General features: G+C 36.9%; 1 protein-coding gene across 4 annotated transcripts in view; it reads left to right on the top strand.

The window, feature by feature from the left end:
• The window catches only part of LOC129242949 (G-box-binding factor-like), a 114,697-nt gene that overhangs the window by 14,115 nt on the left and 82,637 nt on the right, over window positions 1-17,945 (top strand). For 3 of the 4 annotated variants that reach the window (XM_054879915.1, XM_054879918.1, XM_054879916.1), the window contains exon 2: window positions 211-1,806. In XM_054879915.1, the coding sequence (XP_054735890.1) occupies window positions 1,020-1,806 (787 nt within the window). In that variant the 5' untranslated portion in view covers window positions 211-1,019. Of the gene's footprint in view, window positions 1-210; window positions 1,807-2,874; window positions 2,918-17,945 lie in introns of those variants that run through there. The other variant, XM_054879917.1, reaches the window with a different exon arrangement.

Raw genomic sequence — 17,945 nt, 5'->3', positions numbered from 1 at the left:
ATAGATAAGAGATGTTTGTAAATAAAAAATTTAAGCAAAATTAAACAACTAGTCAGTTCATCAAAAGCTGATTCTCTCAAATTCACTGAGAGCCGGGTAGCAGCATCGCGATATGCGTAACCCTTCTGCATTCTCTTGACTGTTATATATAATGAATAAATGAATTATTTATTAATAAAATTTTATTTTACTTTTCTTTTTTCTTTGCAGTTGTTCTTCAACTTTGGTTTCAAATTTAGTGTTAAACAAACAAAAAATAAATCGAATTGTAAATATTATAATATATTCAGTAAATTATATTAGTAATTTAAACGAAAAAAAAATATCTTAAATACACTAGTAACCCTTAAAGTACACAGATTAAAACGACACTAATACGATTTGAAAAATCTTACCCTTAAGTTTTAATCCAACAAAATAAAACAAACAAAATAAACAAAAAAAAATACGATGTAAACAAAATGGAAAAAAGTTAATATCAACGTCAGCAGCGTTAAAATTGCCAACAGATAAATTAAAAATAAAAACCAAACTCAAACTGAGTCGAGAATATATCGAGTAATATACATACATACATATGTACATTTGCAAACAAAATAACGGAGCAAAGATATAAAATCAAAAGGAAATGCCGGCAGCATAAAAAGTAAATAAATAAACATAAAGAATACGAATGACGAATGAAATTGTTGCTGCAGCGGCGTTACCAATTGACGTACACACACCGACAGCTGACAGCAAAACAAGTCTGAGTGGAAAGACAACAATAACAACACCACCATCAACTGCACTTTTGGCAGTGAGACCCAAGCGTGCAAATCGCTGTGGAGGACGTTTAGCGAAATTGAATTCGACAACGGCAACAACAACAAATTGTTATAATTCGTACGAACGCGATACGGCGCATCGACCAACACTTTCAACGGCAATAACAGCGACCGACGAGTAGACGTGGCGATTTCATTGTATTGCATTTAGATTGCAAAGAATTTTTGCATTACATCGGTTAGCGAATACAAATGAAAACGTCGTTTGTGAACGCGTCCGATTTCGACTACTCCAGTCGCCCCGTGTACGAGGGCGAACAACGGCGCGTACTTCAATACGAGCAGGAACTGCACCAGCAGCAGCAACAGCTGCGGCAGGAGCAAGTGCAAGTAGAGCAAGACGAGGCCCTGCATCAGCAGCAAGAACAAGAACATACTCATAACCATCAGTCGCCATATTTGCATCATAATCATCAACAACGGTCTCGTCAGCAGCAGAGACATCAGGACGACAATCAGTCGCAATCGCAACAGAGATCGCACCATTGGCAACAACAACAAGCAAGGTCTGCCGCTACCGCATCAACAATTGTTTATCCATCCTCGTCGCATATAAAACACTCGCCGAGTAGTTTTATTGACGCTGATAAAAAACAACCACAACAACAACAGTATTCTAATCGACGTGAGAGTACAGTCATTACTGAAGCTAAAGTAGAGAGCAGAGACAACGCGAGCGGTACTCGTAATTTAGCACAGAGTGTTATTTATATCGACGACAGTAATTGCGATCAGCCTCAGGATCAGAGACAGCCACTAAAAGAGAGCAACGACGATAATAGTATCAACAATAGCAACGTAAGCAACAGTAAGTTTGTAAATAATAAAAACGGTGCAAGTGTACCCAATACTACGACAAAAAAGCAGCAAGCGTCAACAATACGTTATCCCGGAGCAGCCGAGTCTAGCAAATATCAACAGCACCAAAGGCAGCAGTTGCAGCAACAAAAATCGTCGAGTAAACGCAAACGCGAAACAGGTGAGTGTTAAAATGAAAAGATAATTGAAAAAGTAGAAGAAGAAGTCGATCTACTAATCGACATATCAAAAAAAAAATCTCAAGTAAATAAATCAACTGAAACAAACTTGAAAATTTAGGTCGTACTTATTTTATGTTCCATGGCACCTAATTCGTTTCCCCATTCGTAGTTCGCTCTCTCATTCGTAATTCAGTTTCCAATTACACTTCGAGTTACGTAATTCGTCATACACAATTTTGAGAGCGAATTACCTCATTTGTAAGTAGTTCAGACTCAATTACCTTGCGAACTACGAACAAATCGTTGTCCTCTCTAGTTTTCATCGTAAATTGATCGAAATTAGCTCTGAAACCCAAACGAAATTAACAAACATTGAATAACAGAAAAAGAAAAATTTCAATAATGGAAGCAAAAAATAAAAAATAAAATATTGCAAGGAAAGTTATTATGTCGAGCAGGTCAGGTTATCAACCACCTCAAGAATGGTAGAGGAGATCAAATTAATTCAATCTTTTTTATGTATAAAATAAATTAACCAATTCGCAGAAGCTTATACACAGCTCTTCAAATATGATGCCAGAGCGAGAAGAAAGAGTAGACGTCTGGGCCGGGTACGGCCAGAAAACGGGTTCATAATAAACCCAGGCCCATCTTATGGTTACATTGAGAGCTGGGTTTGGATGAGGTACTGTGATGAGTAGGAAGCACAAAATACCTTAAGGTCGAACTGCAAATTTCACTTCTTTTTCATGCCATTTCAAGTAAAATTGGTTTTTTAGCTGGATTTTTCTCCATATCCGATGTTCATAGCAAAAAATAATAATAAAAATAATAACAAAAAGAAGAAGGAGAGCTGCCAAAGTGAATTACGAATGCGCCGTCGAAACATGGTAATTCGCGCATTGCTACGTGAATTTCTTAGAGAGCAAACATTTCATTAGGTATGCGATACGGAACAGAGATTGGCATTCATTTAAATTATAGTTAAAATTATTTGTTTTTTATCGGGTACTAAGCTGGATAAAACATAATTCTCTTTAACAATTATGTTTTATCCACACACACAGGCACACCGACTTGAGGAATACGGATTTGAGAAAAATTCGGAAAAAGCTTTACAATACACTTTCAACTTTCCCTCAAAATGAAATGTTACTGCGCTCTCAATTTCCCCTTGTAAGTACAAGAGCGCCAAACCTTTATAGTTAGTAACACCACCACCAACACCAAGGAGAATCTATCAAGGCTAGTATTATTTGTAACGAGATTTTTGTTTTTGCCTCGATAATTGTCGGATTTTGGCATTTCAACCGAAGATGAATTTTGATTTTTGACATCGATCCCATCAAAATGCGAGAGCAATTTTTTGCATTTATACAAGTAATATAAACGCCTTGATGTACCTCTAAGTACGTACTAAATGTGTTTTAATATTTTTCAAATTTCCGTTTTTTATCTGGATAACTTGCCGCTGCTCTAACATTTCGTTTTCAGAAGCAAACCGGATCATAAAAACACTAAAGCTATTGATCACGTCGGCAGATATGGACGTAACGAGGAAATCCGTACAGAAATTTATGTTTTTAATGCAAATGGCGCAATAAAATAAAATTTAAGTTGTCAAACCTCAAAGTGATAGTTGGTGTTACTGCAGTGTTTCAAGAAATTCTGTGAGACAAATATGTTTTAACAGTAGAACTTCGCTGTCTCTACCTGATATTACTGTTTTAACTGTTTGCATGAACTATTACGTATAATAATTTTTCGATTTCTTTACTGGCTATTTTTTTACGGGTAAAGAACAAGGAAAAACCTAATGTCTCGCACTTCCATTCTACGCTGCCTTTTGCATTCGCAACGCTAATGTGCCTTTAAGGCAGCTTTGAATTTTATTCTGATAAATTTTCAAGTAACAAAAAAAGCAAAAATTAAAAATAAATAAAAAAACCATTAAGCCATTGTGATGGCATTTGATGTTGTTTACTGTTGACAGAAGTAGTTATCAATTTTGTTATTGTAAACGCCCGACTGATAACTCAAAATGGCAACAGCAAAATAATGAACGACGTTTTGATTGAGCTATATACATACGTACGCATACATGTATATGGCTATATATGTGCCCATGTACGTATGCGGGTTAATACAATATGTACATAATACGTGTATGTAGTATATACCGCTAATTAAAGTTGCTTTGCTGCTAGTTGTCGCCTCATTTGTTGTTGTCTCGGTTTTATATGATATCCGATTCAATTTTTGTCTGTATATGTATGCATACTATATTATTTTTACGTGGTCTTATGTTTGCTCGTACAGTCGGCGTGCTCTTCTTAACGCGTTTATTTTTGTTTATTGCGACTTAAGAGCGAAATACGCTACGCAAGCAGCTTATCAAATGAGGCAAAAATTCCTGTTCGATCAAGCCATTTTGTGTAGTACATGGGGCAAGGCGAATTCATAGGTGACTACGGGAGAGCAACGACAACAGTTTCATGTATTTTGCCATTTGCTGATTTGAGCGTCAAAATTTCAATGAGAATGTTAACAAACAAATGAGACAAAACAACAAGGAAGCAGGGCACTTTGACATTCCGAATAGCAATCGCGAGAAATAAAACAAATCCGTTGCTATATCGAAGTTACCTTGTGTGGATTCGCCTTGGTATGGAGTTATTTACGTGTTTAGTCGCCATGTTGAAATTTGAATTTGATCAAGCTGCTGATGTAAGGTCAAAGATGATAGAATACAAGGTTGCTCCTTCTGAATTCGCCGTGTCCTCAGGCTCCATGAATACATGAACAAAAGGACGGGGAATTACTTGTTTGTGAAAAGGAAGAATAGGCGAAAGAAATAAAAACTACCAAACATTGTCACGACCCACGACAGTCGGTTCTACGTAACCGGAACGACCCGGATTTATATCCGGCCAAGGACTGTCACTTTAGCAGCGTTCCCCGGAATGCTTATGCTGCTGCAACAACAACAACACACCCTCTTTCTTGCCACGGCGTCTTCCGCATAAAAAAGCAAAAAAATGCATTTGGAGATGTTTCGGGTTCTCACAACGCAACACACGGCCTTTATTTTTATTAATCTTAAAATTACAATATTATCAAGCCATTCACTGAATATTTCCAAATAAGTAACCTCTCTAAAAATAAAGTAAGGGTTTTCGGACGGCCCCACCTTCTATATTCTGTACACCGTGCCAATTAGCTAATGAGACAATACCATCTTATATGAATTCGCCTTGGATATAGCAAGCGAAATGTATATATGCTATTATTTATTTAATTAAAATTATTTAAATTAAAATTCAAAAACTAAAAAGTAGAATTCAAAAGATTCAAAAAGTTGCCCTTTAAACAGAAATGACAGTGTAATACATACAAAGCTCGTATAAGCTTTAAATTCAAGAATACATCGCGCAAAAGGAGCATTAAGTGAATAATTAGTTCTCCCGTTATGCCCAACCGACGCCAGTAAGTTACGAAGAGGATGTTGGGAAGAATTATTAAATCATATTCGTCTTAACAAATAAGGAAAACCCAATTGCACTATTATTGATAGACCTATGATTCTGAAGAGAGTTAATGTTTACGAGCGAGATGAATGAGGAGGATATGAAAGTACGGTTTCATCAAATTTTCAAGAGTGAGAAGCGGAAGATTTATAATTTTTACGCTTGTGAAATAGACAAAGAGACACATCAAATCACGAAAAATTGTATACAAATTTGGGAAATATTCTACGAAAGCCGAAATATTAACTGTTGCAACTCATATTGCAGGCAAGATTGAAGGAACAAAAGTTTTGGGGCGTAAGCAGTTTTCTTGATTGAGGAACATAAGCAGTGGATCGGTATACAACGTGTGGGTCGCCTCTTGGGAGCTAGAGAAAGTGAAATATTTTCAAAAATAGTTCAAAATATATATTAAAAAAATTGTATTACTTTTAAATTGTATAATCGCTTACATTCGATTACGAATCCATTGCCATCAGATAAGCAATGGGACGCTTGAAAGTCAAAATAAAGATTTTCATCACTCAACCTAATTTTTTTTTAGTAAAAAAATTATTCAAAAATAAATTGATGATTAATTTGGCGTCACCTTGTATCTTTCTTGTCTGTATAGAGCATTTCGCTCTTCCAGAAGATTCCCTTATTTTGTCTTTTTCGCTTGTTTACGTACTCGTTCATAAATCAACTTTTTCATATAATAACAATTTCCCCTTTCTTTTTTATTGCTTCTCCGAGTCGACCCGAGCCGATCCGTGGCTTTTAACCAGTTCCATGGTGGAAAGAATAATGAGCACTAAATTTGTTGTGAAGAGCAAATGGTGGGCAACACTGCACAACTTGGCAAATGTTTCTATCATTCTTGACCAGTACTAAGTAACTAAGTTATGAATTTTGTTCGCTTCTACTAAGGCAAATTTTTCAAATACATAATTTTTAACATTTTTTTGATTTTTTATTTTTATTTTTATTATAATATCATTTTTTTTATTTATAATATTTTTTATTCCTTCGTAGCTGCTTAATTGTGGCACTCTTGTTTTGGTGGAAGTTACCTTTTTCGCTAATTGTTACAGCAAATTATTGTTGCCTACTCAGTATGTCAGTGCGAAAATGTTTTACTTACGTAGTACTACCATTAACCGAGTACTTACTTCATGTTTTTCTAACGCTTATTAGAATTTTTTTACTTTCGTTTCGTTTTAGCTCCATGTTCTGTTTACTTTTAGTTTGTTTGTTTTTATATTTGTGTGTACATATATGCAAAATTCTATTTTATAAGGCAGTCAAGTTTCTTCCACTAATTTTTATGTACATACACGCGTACTTAGAAATAGTAAAAATGCTAATTTCTTAATTACAGTTCAATACAAACACTGAAATGAATAAATTCAAATTCTGAGAAATCGAAACACTTTAGTAGGAGTATGAACGTTATGGGAGTGAGATTCTTAGAGGAAGCCAATACAAATAAAAAGTGTGGTATCGATCTAAAGCCTATACTCACTCATGTTGGCATTGTTGTTGTTGCAGCAGCATAAACATCACCCATATACTTATGTAGGGGAGTGACAGTCCTTGGCCGGATATAAATTCGAGTAACGCAAAACCGACTGTCGTGGGAGGAAGTGTGGTATCGACCTAAATCCGATACTCACTCATCTATGAGGTTGGAATTGGTTAAAGTTTTGATTCATCCAGAATCCAACTATCGCTTCCGCACCATTTTATTGCCTTATCCTATCTATCAACTTGTTTAAAGGTTATTTACAGCTTGACTATATTCAGTTTGTGCGGTTTAAGAAGCCCATTAGGTTATTGACATCTAAACCAGACAAAGTTGCTCGAGACTCTCGAACAGTAGTTTGCCAAGGGTTGACATTCTTTCCTTCCATAAGGCAGGGCATTCACAGAAGGAATTGAAAATCGTTTCCTTTTCCTCCTGTTTTTTACAATTGTGACAGTGTGTGTTTTGAGGGGTGCCCATAAATGAAACTAATTTAGTGTTTAAAAGGAAAGTAAGCTAAAAATAGTAGCTAGCAATCCATATTCCTATTGAATTTTCTTGTTGTTTTTGTATATCTACAAACACTGAAAGATCTGTTCCTTTTCAGCCAAACCTATAATTGAGTGTTACACCACTTGAACTCGGTGTAATTTTACAAGTATCGATTCCGGTTCCGTCAGAACTTACAACTTCCCCACTGGGACATTTATATAATAAAGATTTACCCTGCAACTCATGAATTTCCTTTTGAATTTGCATATCATAGTAATAGGAAGAGATTTAAATAATGTGGATCCACTTGAGTACATTCAGCAATTTTCGGAAAGATAGCGAAGCAATTTATTTTTGAAGCACGAGCTTTCTTTTATACGTTTAATTTTGTAAGGTAAGGTATTCCAAAGACGGACAAAGAACACAAAGTATTGACGTTCAGTCACCAAACAACTGTATTTCATCGGCACTAAGTTTAACGAACGGCAGGACTTTGAAGGCATAAGTCGATCTTTGAGGTATCTGGGTTTCTGAGTGTTTATGATCTTGTGGAGTAAAACTAAACATTTAAACCTAAGCAAGTCGTAAAAGGATGCGGAAGCAATTTTTTTCGCAAATACAGAAATGTGGTCATAACGTTTTTTACAGTACAAATTAAGTTATTTAAAGCAAATATTGAAATATAAGGTTGTCAAAAAAGTCTTGCGGTATTTTTATTGAATTTTCAATTGTTCGTAAAATTTGTTATAATAATGCGATTTAAGTCAAATATGCGCCGTTTTGTTCGATGACGAGTTCCCAACGAGATGCCAACATCATAATGCCCCTCTTATAGAAGCTCGCTTCCCTATCGTCAAAAAACTCGGAGAGCCAATTTTCACAGGACTCTCTTGAGACAACTTCCGACTACCAAGCTCGTTCGCCATGGACAGAAATTGGTGGTAATCACTTGGTGCGAGATACGGACTATACGGTGGATGCAAAAGAACCTCTCTTTCGAGCTCCCGGAGCTTCTGGCGCGTCACCAAAGATGTGTGTGGCCTGGCGTTGTCCTGATGGAAGACAATTCGGCCTTTGTTGATCAAAGATGGCCTCTTCTGCATGAGTGCTGCATTCAAGCGGTCCAGTTGTTGGCAGTACAGGTCCGAATTGAGCGTTTGGCTATAGGGGAGCAGCTCATAGTGGATGATTCCCTGCCAATCCCACCAAACACACAGAAGAACCTTCCTGGCCGTCAACCCAGGCTTGGCCACCGTCTGGGCAGCTTCACCGCTTTTCGACCACGACCGTTTGCGCTTCACGTTGTCGTAAGTGACCCACTTTTCATCGCCAGTCATCATCCGCTTCAAAAACGGGTCGATTTTGTTGCGATTCGGAAGCGATTCGCATGCATCCATGCGGGCAAAAATGTTTTTTGCGTCAAGTCGTGTGGCACCCATACATCGAGCTTCTTTTTGAATCCAAGCTTCTTCAAATGGTTTATAACGGTTTGATGACTCATGCCCAGCTCTTGGCCGATGCTACGGATGCTACTATGCCGGTCTCTTTCGATCAATTCAGCGATTTTATCGCAATTTTCGACGACAGGCCTTCCGGACCGTGGCGCATCTTCGATCACCTCTGCACCAGAACGAAAAGGTTGAAACCATCGTTGTGCGGTGGAAATGGAAACTGTATCGGGTCCATAAACAGCACAAATTTTATTGGCAGCATGAGATGCATTTTTGCCTTTATCGTAGTAGTATTTTCCCTTTATTTTAGAGAATTTGGATGTGTTTTTTGAAAGATTCCTCTTGATAAGCAGAATGTTGAATTTCAAGGGCTTCGCTTGTATTATTTGCTCTTGATCTTGTATTTTATTCAGATTTTTTAATTTTTTTATTGTTTTTAATTTTATTGAAGTGAAACTTTTTAGGCGTCGATGGACGAGCGGGAATGGAGAGTAAAATTTCAAGGTCATGCAGCGTTTTAGGCATTTTTGTTCCGCGAGAGAGAAAACAGATATAACGTAGAGGAAAAAGAGAGAGAGAACTTTATCTTATATATATCTTAGATACACTTTAGGCTATTTTTCCTGAGTTTTTCCATGTGGTTGCTAATTTCTAGTGAGAAATAACACTGACTACTTTTTTTTCGCTTGTTTGTTGGTGCAAGGTTGTAGGAAATATATTTTTGGTGCCTAGTTTTTGGCGTTACATTCTTGGCTTTTTTTTTTTGGTGCCTACTTTTTGGCGCTTATTTCCATTTCCTGGCTAGTGCTTGTGCGTACTATAAAATGCTATCCATTCCGGCGTCGGATTTATTGGTATTGCCTTGCGGTAATTTGTGCCGTTGCTGCGGTCCTGGAATCGCTGCGTTTGTGCGGGTGATAAACGCTTGGAGTAGTGCGCGTTATTGCCACGGTTTGTGTCCGGTGTTTACCTACACCGGTCGACCCTTTTCCGTTTTTTGTAAATTTTGTCTATTTGTATTCTCTGCAAATGTGAATTTTTTATATATATATTCTTTCCCTCTCTTTCTCTCATTCTCTCTCGGGTCTCTCCCTCTTTCTTTTTCTGCCTTGAAAGTTTCACTTCTGTTTTGTGTAATACGCTGCACGCACAGTTTTTTTTATACAATTTTTTTATTTTATTTTTATTTTCATTTTTATTTATTTATTTTTATTTTCAATGTGTTTTATTTTTTTATATTGGAGGTTGAATTAGTTTTAAAGGTTTTTTTCGAAGATTTGGGGCTTTATTGTGAAAAAACGGTACAAAATATTTTATTCGAAGTATTGGCCATCGCTAGCTACAACTTTCGCCCATCTTTCGGGCAATTTCCGGATGCCGTTTCTCCAAAATTCTGGCCGCTGCTTGGCTATCCATGACTCAACCCATATTTTGGTAGCCTCGTACGAGGAGAACCGCTGGTCCGCCAAATCGAGACTCATATGCCGGAACAAATGATAATCGGAGGGAGCTATGTCTGGACTATACGGCGGGTGGGGTAACACTTCCCAGCCAAGCGTTCCAAGGTATTTTTTGACAGGTTGAGCAACATGCGGCCGAGCGTTGTCATGTTGCAAAATAACCTTGTCGTGCCTTTTTACCGTTTCCGGCCGTTTTTCTTTCAATGCCCGGCTTAAACGCATCAATTGCAGTCGGTAACGATCCCCCGTGATTGTTTCGCCCGGTTGGAGCAGCTCAAAATATACGACGCCGACCTGATCCCACCAAATGCAGAGCATGATTTTCTTGCCGTGAATATTCTGCTTGGCCGTCGACGTTGATGCGTGGCCGGGCAAACCCCATGATTTTTTGCGTTTTGGGTTATCGTAGTGGATCCATTTTTCGTCGCCAGTCACCACCCGATGCAAAAAACCCTTCCGATTTTGTCGCTCGATCAGCAATTCGCACGTAAAAAATCGCCGTTCGACGTCGCGCAGCTTCAACTCGTATGGGACCCAATGTCCTTGCTTTTGGATCATTCCCATCGCTTTTAGACGCTTGCAAACGGTTGATTTATCAACGCCCAATGATTCAGCAAGCTCTTCTTGGGTTTGGCACTAGTCCTCGTTTACCAATTCCCCCAATTCCGCGTCCTCGAACTTTTTGGGCTGGCCAAGACGCTCCTTGTCTTCGGTGTGAAAATCACCACTTTTGAATCGTCGAAACCAGTACTCACTTGTTGAAATCGACGGAGTATGGTCTGGGTAGGCCTCCTGCAGCAATTCACGGGCTTGGGCTGTATTTTTTTTTCAAATTGAAGCAGAAAAGCAAAGCTTCCCGCAAATTGCGTTTCGACGGCACGAAAGTTGACATACTCGGAGCACGAAAACACTGCGTTGTTTATACTTCAGCGAAATGACAGATACTGATAAACAAAGCCTAGGGATGAGGCTTTGTCATGAATATATATTCAGTATTGCCAACGCGATAAAGTGATAAATAGCGCCATCTGTGTGTCACCTTTAAAACTAATTCAACCTCCTAATAATATTTTTTATTTATTTTTTTATATATTTTTTTGTATATTTTTTATATATTTTTTAATTTTATTAAATTGTTTTTTTTTTTATTTTTATTTATTTTTTTTTTTGGATATATATTTTACATTCTTGTAAATTAAAATTTTATTTTTTTATTTATTTAATCAATAAATACCATATGAAAAATTCTCATGGCCGAGACGCATGTACACATTTCACTGTAATTTAATGTTCAACTCAGTCAGTATGACGATGCATTGCTTGTTAATCCAAAATTTGTAATCGGGTAAAAAATTGTTTGTATGTTGTTTACCAGTAATAATTCGTCAACCAATTAACCACAATTTCTCAATAACAATTACTAGAAATTGTGAAAAGCACAGCAGCGTGAGAATATGGCACTTATTAATATGGAAATTAATTAAATGATATTCTTTTTCAGTGTTAGTGTTTTTCTCTTTTTTCATATTTTTAATAAAAACATTAATAAAATTATAAGAGAAATAATACTTTTAAATGAAATGGTGTATTGATGAAAGACTATTGTACTCGCATGACTAGAACTCGGCGATTCAAAGTGGTGGCTTTGGGGGTTTTGAATTTTTTTCCTTTGCTATCCGTAACTTTGGCAGCTCAGCGTACACAGGTCAGGCGTGTATCACAAAATATAATATTTGTATCTAAATTAACAACATGAATATATCGACGTTCATTTGTATTTTCTTTACTACAGTACCCACTATAAATTAGCCTACTGTACATAAATTAGTACTGATCAAAACACTTGCAATTGAAGCTGCTTGAAAAAAAATCAATTTATTAATATTAATATATAATTAATATTAATTGGTGTTGTTTTTTCGTTGTATAGGGTGATGCAAATCGTTGGCAGTAATGATATTTTGATATTTTCATTCTGTTTTTCAGACAATTGGTAAATTTGGCTAATTTACTCAGTGATGTTGTTGTTTTAACAGCACAAATATTCTATTTACTTCATGTTTGGGAAATGCTGCTGGAGTGTTTTATATAAATCTGTGTCGTTTCGATAACTTATAACTGACTGTCGTGCGAGCGTCAAGTTCTCGTTGAGTTTTGATGACTGGTTTTGTTGAAAATTTGAGCATGCGAAAAAAAATTTTCAAGAATCAATGGTATTTTGGCGTCAATTGATACTTGCACTTTGCTATGCTCAAAATTCAGTGGGCTATAAAACTGCATACTAAGAAAAAAATTCTGGTTAAAAAGTTGGAATGTTTGATGAAATTATTTAAAGTTTTGTACAAAGCTTGAAATTTTGCGTTATATGCTTTTTGTTGTAGTATGAACTACGGCGGCCGTCTTATACGAATAAGTTGGTGGGTGAATACCATTCGAAGTACGTAGGTTCGAATTTAAGTGAAAAAAAGTTTTTTCTAATAGCGGTCGGCATTCGGCAGGCAACGGCACACATCAGAGTGTATTTCTGCCATGAAAAAACGTCTTATAAAAAATCATTTGTCGTTCGGCGTCGGCTTAAAAGTGTATGTAGGTTCCTCTATTTGTGGAACAACATCAAAATGCATGCCACAAATAGGAGGAGGAGCTCGACCACGCACTTAACTGAAGTGTAAGCGCCAATTATTTATTTATGAACTATTTTTTCCAGGTGGAGGTCCACGCCTTAGAGCTGTGTGCCAGAGAATGTCCACGGAGAGGCACGCGCGGTGCCAATATTAACATTCTCTCTGACTGTCAAACAGCTCTAAAATCGCTGGATAGTTTCTCATTCCAAGCAAGGTTGGTCTGGGAATGTTTTAAAGTCCTCAACACCCTAGCATCAAGAAACTCTGTTACCTTGATGTGAGTTCCGAGACACTCCGTGAGCAGGAACAACGAAACCTAATCGACTACTGGAGAGCCCAATCGGGCATGCGGCAGTCGAAAAGGCTCATAGATCTAAAACGGATAAAGGCAGAAGCCATCATTAACCTCAGAAAGGACTTAAAACTTTACAGTGAACTTCTAACAGGAACACAACTTGATTATCACATGAAACATATAGGTGCGATAGAAAATGATTCCTGTAGACTCTGCAAAGACGCACAAGAAACAGCAGAACTCGTTCTATGCGACTGCCCAGCAGTGGTACGACGCAGACGAAATTACCTGGGAAATGTAGCTATAGATCCAAACCTCCTGGTTGAAATCAAGCCTACAGCAGTTTTAGGATTTATTAACAGCCTAAAACTATTGATTACGATGAGTAGGAGTATAGACGACCAATATTTCATTGGATGCCATCAATGCTTTCGGTGAACAATAAGCAGATGCATCTATCAATGCCAAAGTAGTGTTTCGACCTATTTAAGCAGAGTTCATAGTTTTTAAAACCGTTGTTGTTGGAGTTGGTGTTATAGCAGTAGAAAACATTCCCTATAATTGTCAATAATAATCTACTCAAGCGAGGAGGTAATCGCCGATACAGAACAGTATTTTAAAAAGTATTGTTTAAAGTATAGGGTGGGCCATGTAAAATTTGCTTTTTGAATCTGCTATAAAAAAAACGAATCAATATTTTTTCAAACTTCGATTGTTTGGGCTCCAATTTTTTTTTAAAGCATCAATCGTCTCTGAATGGTTCGCATAGCATTTGTCCTTAACGGCTCCCCACAAAAAATAGTCCAACGGGCTTAAATCACAGCTCCAAGGCGGCCAATTGATATCGAAATTTCGGCTGATTATTCGGTTTTCAAAAACGGTAGCCAAAAGTTCGAGTGTAACTTTGGCAGTGTGACAAGTTGCTCCGTCCTGTTGAAACCAAATATCGTTCATGTCATCCTCTTAAATGTTTGGAAACAACTCGTTGAGCATGTCACGGTAACGCTCGCCATTTACTGTAACCGCGGCTCCTCGCTCATTTTCGAAAATAAATGGCCCGATGATGCCGCCAGACCAAAAACCGCACCAGACAGTGACTCGTTGTGGATGCATTTGCTTCTCTACAGTAACGTGTGGATTTTCTGACCCCCAAACCCGACAATTTAGCTTATTGACGTAGCCAACGATGTGAAAATGAGCTTCATCAGAAAAGAAGAAGAAGACTCACCACTTTGGAAATAGCTTTTCAATATTTCTCAATTTTGTTCAAGCGTATAGCGTCCCATTTCGTAAATGTCAAACCTTTAAGTAAATTATGAACACATTTGACATGTCATTTGTGTTACCATTCTCAAAAAAATAGGTGGTTCAAAAAGCAAACGCTATATGGCCCACCCTTTATATTTTAAAATATTTAATGTTTTTCAAAATATTCTTAAATTTGACCCCGACATACCCATCAAACCCACTCATCTAACACTCCTCTCTCTCTCTCTGAACCCAACCTGTCGAAGCTGCAAGTTTCCTGGGCCTACCGTTAGATGAGTTAGACGAAGACGATCGGTGATTTACCTTGCACTGACAGGGTTAAGTAAGTTGCTACAACATCATACAACAACAACAATAACAAAAACCGGTGACCTTACTGTGTCTGGGAAGGCTTGATGAACTGATGCAACAGCAACCTTGCTTGATGACTTCACCACATTGGACAAGGTTTTGTAAACTGCTGCAACAACAACAAAAATATCTTGTATTTCCAGTCCTCAAATTTTCTTCAGAAGTTTACGACATATTGGGATATTTTAAATGTCTATGCAAAATTGTAGTAAGTTTTCAATATTTCAATTTTTTTCAAGCGTACCTTCTGCTTTAAGTTTCGTTTTTGAACTCCACATGGCTCTCGGAGGTTTTTTGACCTTGACACTGGGTTTAGTGTGAAAAGAATATGGGACTTAAAAAATAAGCCGTTGGCCGGTCCTTGTACACTTTAGGTTCAAACGAGATTTTCTGAGACATCAAACTACTATGTATGTAGTAAAAAATATACTAGAAACGCGCCAGTTTACATGCGCCTTCGAATTTCCTGCATGGCATCAATGCACATACATAACTACATTTGTATGCATGCACACAAGTCATTGTGAGTTCAGTGCATTCAGAAAAATGCGTTTTATGCTTACCTTACCACTGCGTTCTGCGCTATAGAATATTAAGCGCCCTTTTTATATACTTTCTCCCATAAATCTGTAGCCACATAAGCCAACTAAAGAAAACGTAAAAAAAAACCAAACCAAAAGAGTAAAGAAGAGAAAGAGAGGTAGAAAAATAAAAAGAAAGCATTGCGCCAAATTTCCGCCTGTTATTGTCTTATTTCTCACTGAACAGTAGTTCTCACTGAGTTGTAGCTGCTACTTTCTCGTTTAGAACAACTACCACAAGTAAGGAAGTGCTAAATTCTGTTCCGACCGAACTTTGTGCGATTCGAGTTATAGCTTGCACCATCACACGGAGTGATGGAAACTTAAACTTGGCATATATGATAAAAAGTGGGCAAGGTTTTTGTACGATCTCAATAAAATTTCTGTCGGATCTAGTATAACTGAAATGGGCCTCACAACGGACGCATTTCGTGACTTAAGTGGCATCGTTGTCTCTATGTGCGATGTGGCTGCCAAACCTAGCCAACTGCAATGAACAGCGAGACGTATATCAACTTCGTTAAGTCCTTGTAGAGATACATATGGTTATTCAAAAAGGGGTTTGGCAGCGCCCACTTTTCATTCATACAATCGCGCGTATATGTATTTGCTTTATTTGTAACTGAAATATCACTTTCTTTCTTTTTAATTTTTACGCGTGTTATCGGACGAATGGACTGCCAGCCATGCCTAAATCTATTCAAAATAATAATACCCTTATGCCCAAGTGCGCGCGGGTATAAGATTCAAGCAAAAAAGAGCAAACGGCAAAGCAAAAGACTGAAATGATGAAAGCTGCATTCAACGTTGACACACAACTGCAACGAAAACAAGCTCCAAAAGAAAAAAGGAAATCGAAGAAAAATACAACGACAAAAACAATGACGACAATCACTGTGACAACAACAGCAATAACCACATGAACCGCTTTATCACCAACAGCAGCAAAAACACAATCGCTTTTGCGCCACGGATATAAACATCCACGCTTGTCGCGGCGACTTTCGTACCAATAATTTTTCTTCTCCAACGTTGCAATTTTTAAGTAGAACGCGCTGAAAATAACACAGTCACAACTACAGCAACAAAGGTAGCAGCGGCTAAAGCACAATTGGCAATAGTTGCAACCAACGCAATGCAGAATTATTTTCTTTAGTAATGGAAAAATGTCGACGAAATTAATGAAAAACAGTAGTAGGGTTAATACGAGTAGCAGCCTTAATTAATGAGACGTTGAAAGGTCAGGGCGCAAAATTGCTAGGCACCATAGAATTGTATTTTGTATTAGGTGAAATAAACTCGAATCAATATTACAAAAACCTAAGACCTCCGTGGTATGTAAGTCATGAGAATTCTTAGAGCTCTATAAGGTGAGTAGCATTATAATAAGGTCGCCACATATTGATGAATCGTATTTCTCATACAATTTTAGGACAAGAAAGTGTAAATTGGAAGTCGCTCAAAAACCGCGTTAAGTTTTGCCAGGTTTTTTTTTTGCAAACGATGTTTTGCGCTTTTTCATACGTATCAAAGACTTATGTATGTACGAACATGTGCTTTATATCGAAGAAAATTAATTAATAAATTTTTCGAATTTGTTAAATTTGTGAAATTTTGATAGTTTTGTACAAAGTTGAGAACTTTGATTTTTGTAAGGTTTTTGTTGCAAAATGAACATATCTTTTATAAAAAATAAACAAAAAAATTGTAATATGATAAATGAGATGAAAATACATTTATGCAAGCATAACTGCACATAATTGCGCATAAGAAAGTAAAAACGATCCATCGAACAATGGGAATTTTTGAACCAATGTTGTTCAAAAATCCTAGAGAAGGCAATTTTCGACCGATTTTAACATATATTTTTTTTTAAATGCTCTGAAATGATTTTGGAAGAGACCTTCAATTTGAACCAGGAAGGACAAATGGGCAACGAATTTGGATTCAGTAGCTCCAAAAATGTGTGTATCAATTTTTTTTTAACTTTTCCGGTCAGTATGCTTGACCTTGAACTGACCTTCAATTTTTCCCCACAAGGACAAATGAACAATGAATTCAGATATAGTAACCCCGAAAACGTATATATACATAAATATTTTAAAAATTTTTTCCAGTGAATATTCTAAGTTTCTCCATGAAAAAAATTAGGTTTTAAGTTTTTTGGTATATAAGGGTTGATTTCACTCCTCAAGGGCGTTGGAAATTTGCGTACTGGCTCTGATGTATTTGCATTGATTAGAACTAGAAATTCCAAATTGAATTGAAATTTAATTTTAAATTTTTTGAATTTTGAATTTTAATTTTTTGTTTTGTTTTATTCTGACTTTTTCATAAAAGTACTCCTACTCAAGGGTGTGTTTTGATATATTACAAAGAAGAAAAATTAATTCGGGCCTAGACAATCTCTTCCAAAATTATTTAAGAAACAAACTATTAAAATCGTTCGAAAATTGGATTTTGAAGCCATTTTTGCACAAAATCGGACGAAAAATTCTAATATCTAAAACGAACAATCCTCGAGGACGTTTTGCGGAAAGGAGGTATGATAATAAGACTGTACTACAGTGAATAAACACCTATT

Source organism: Anastrepha obliqua, chromosome 3 (genome assembly GCF_027943255.1).
Source record: "Anastrepha obliqua isolate idAnaObli1 chromosome 3, idAnaObli1_1.0, whole genome shotgun sequence".
Taxonomy (NCBI): Eukaryota; Metazoa; Arthropoda; class Insecta; order Diptera; family Tephritidae; genus Anastrepha; species Anastrepha obliqua.
This window is presented reverse-complemented; position numbering and strand designations above follow the sequence as displayed.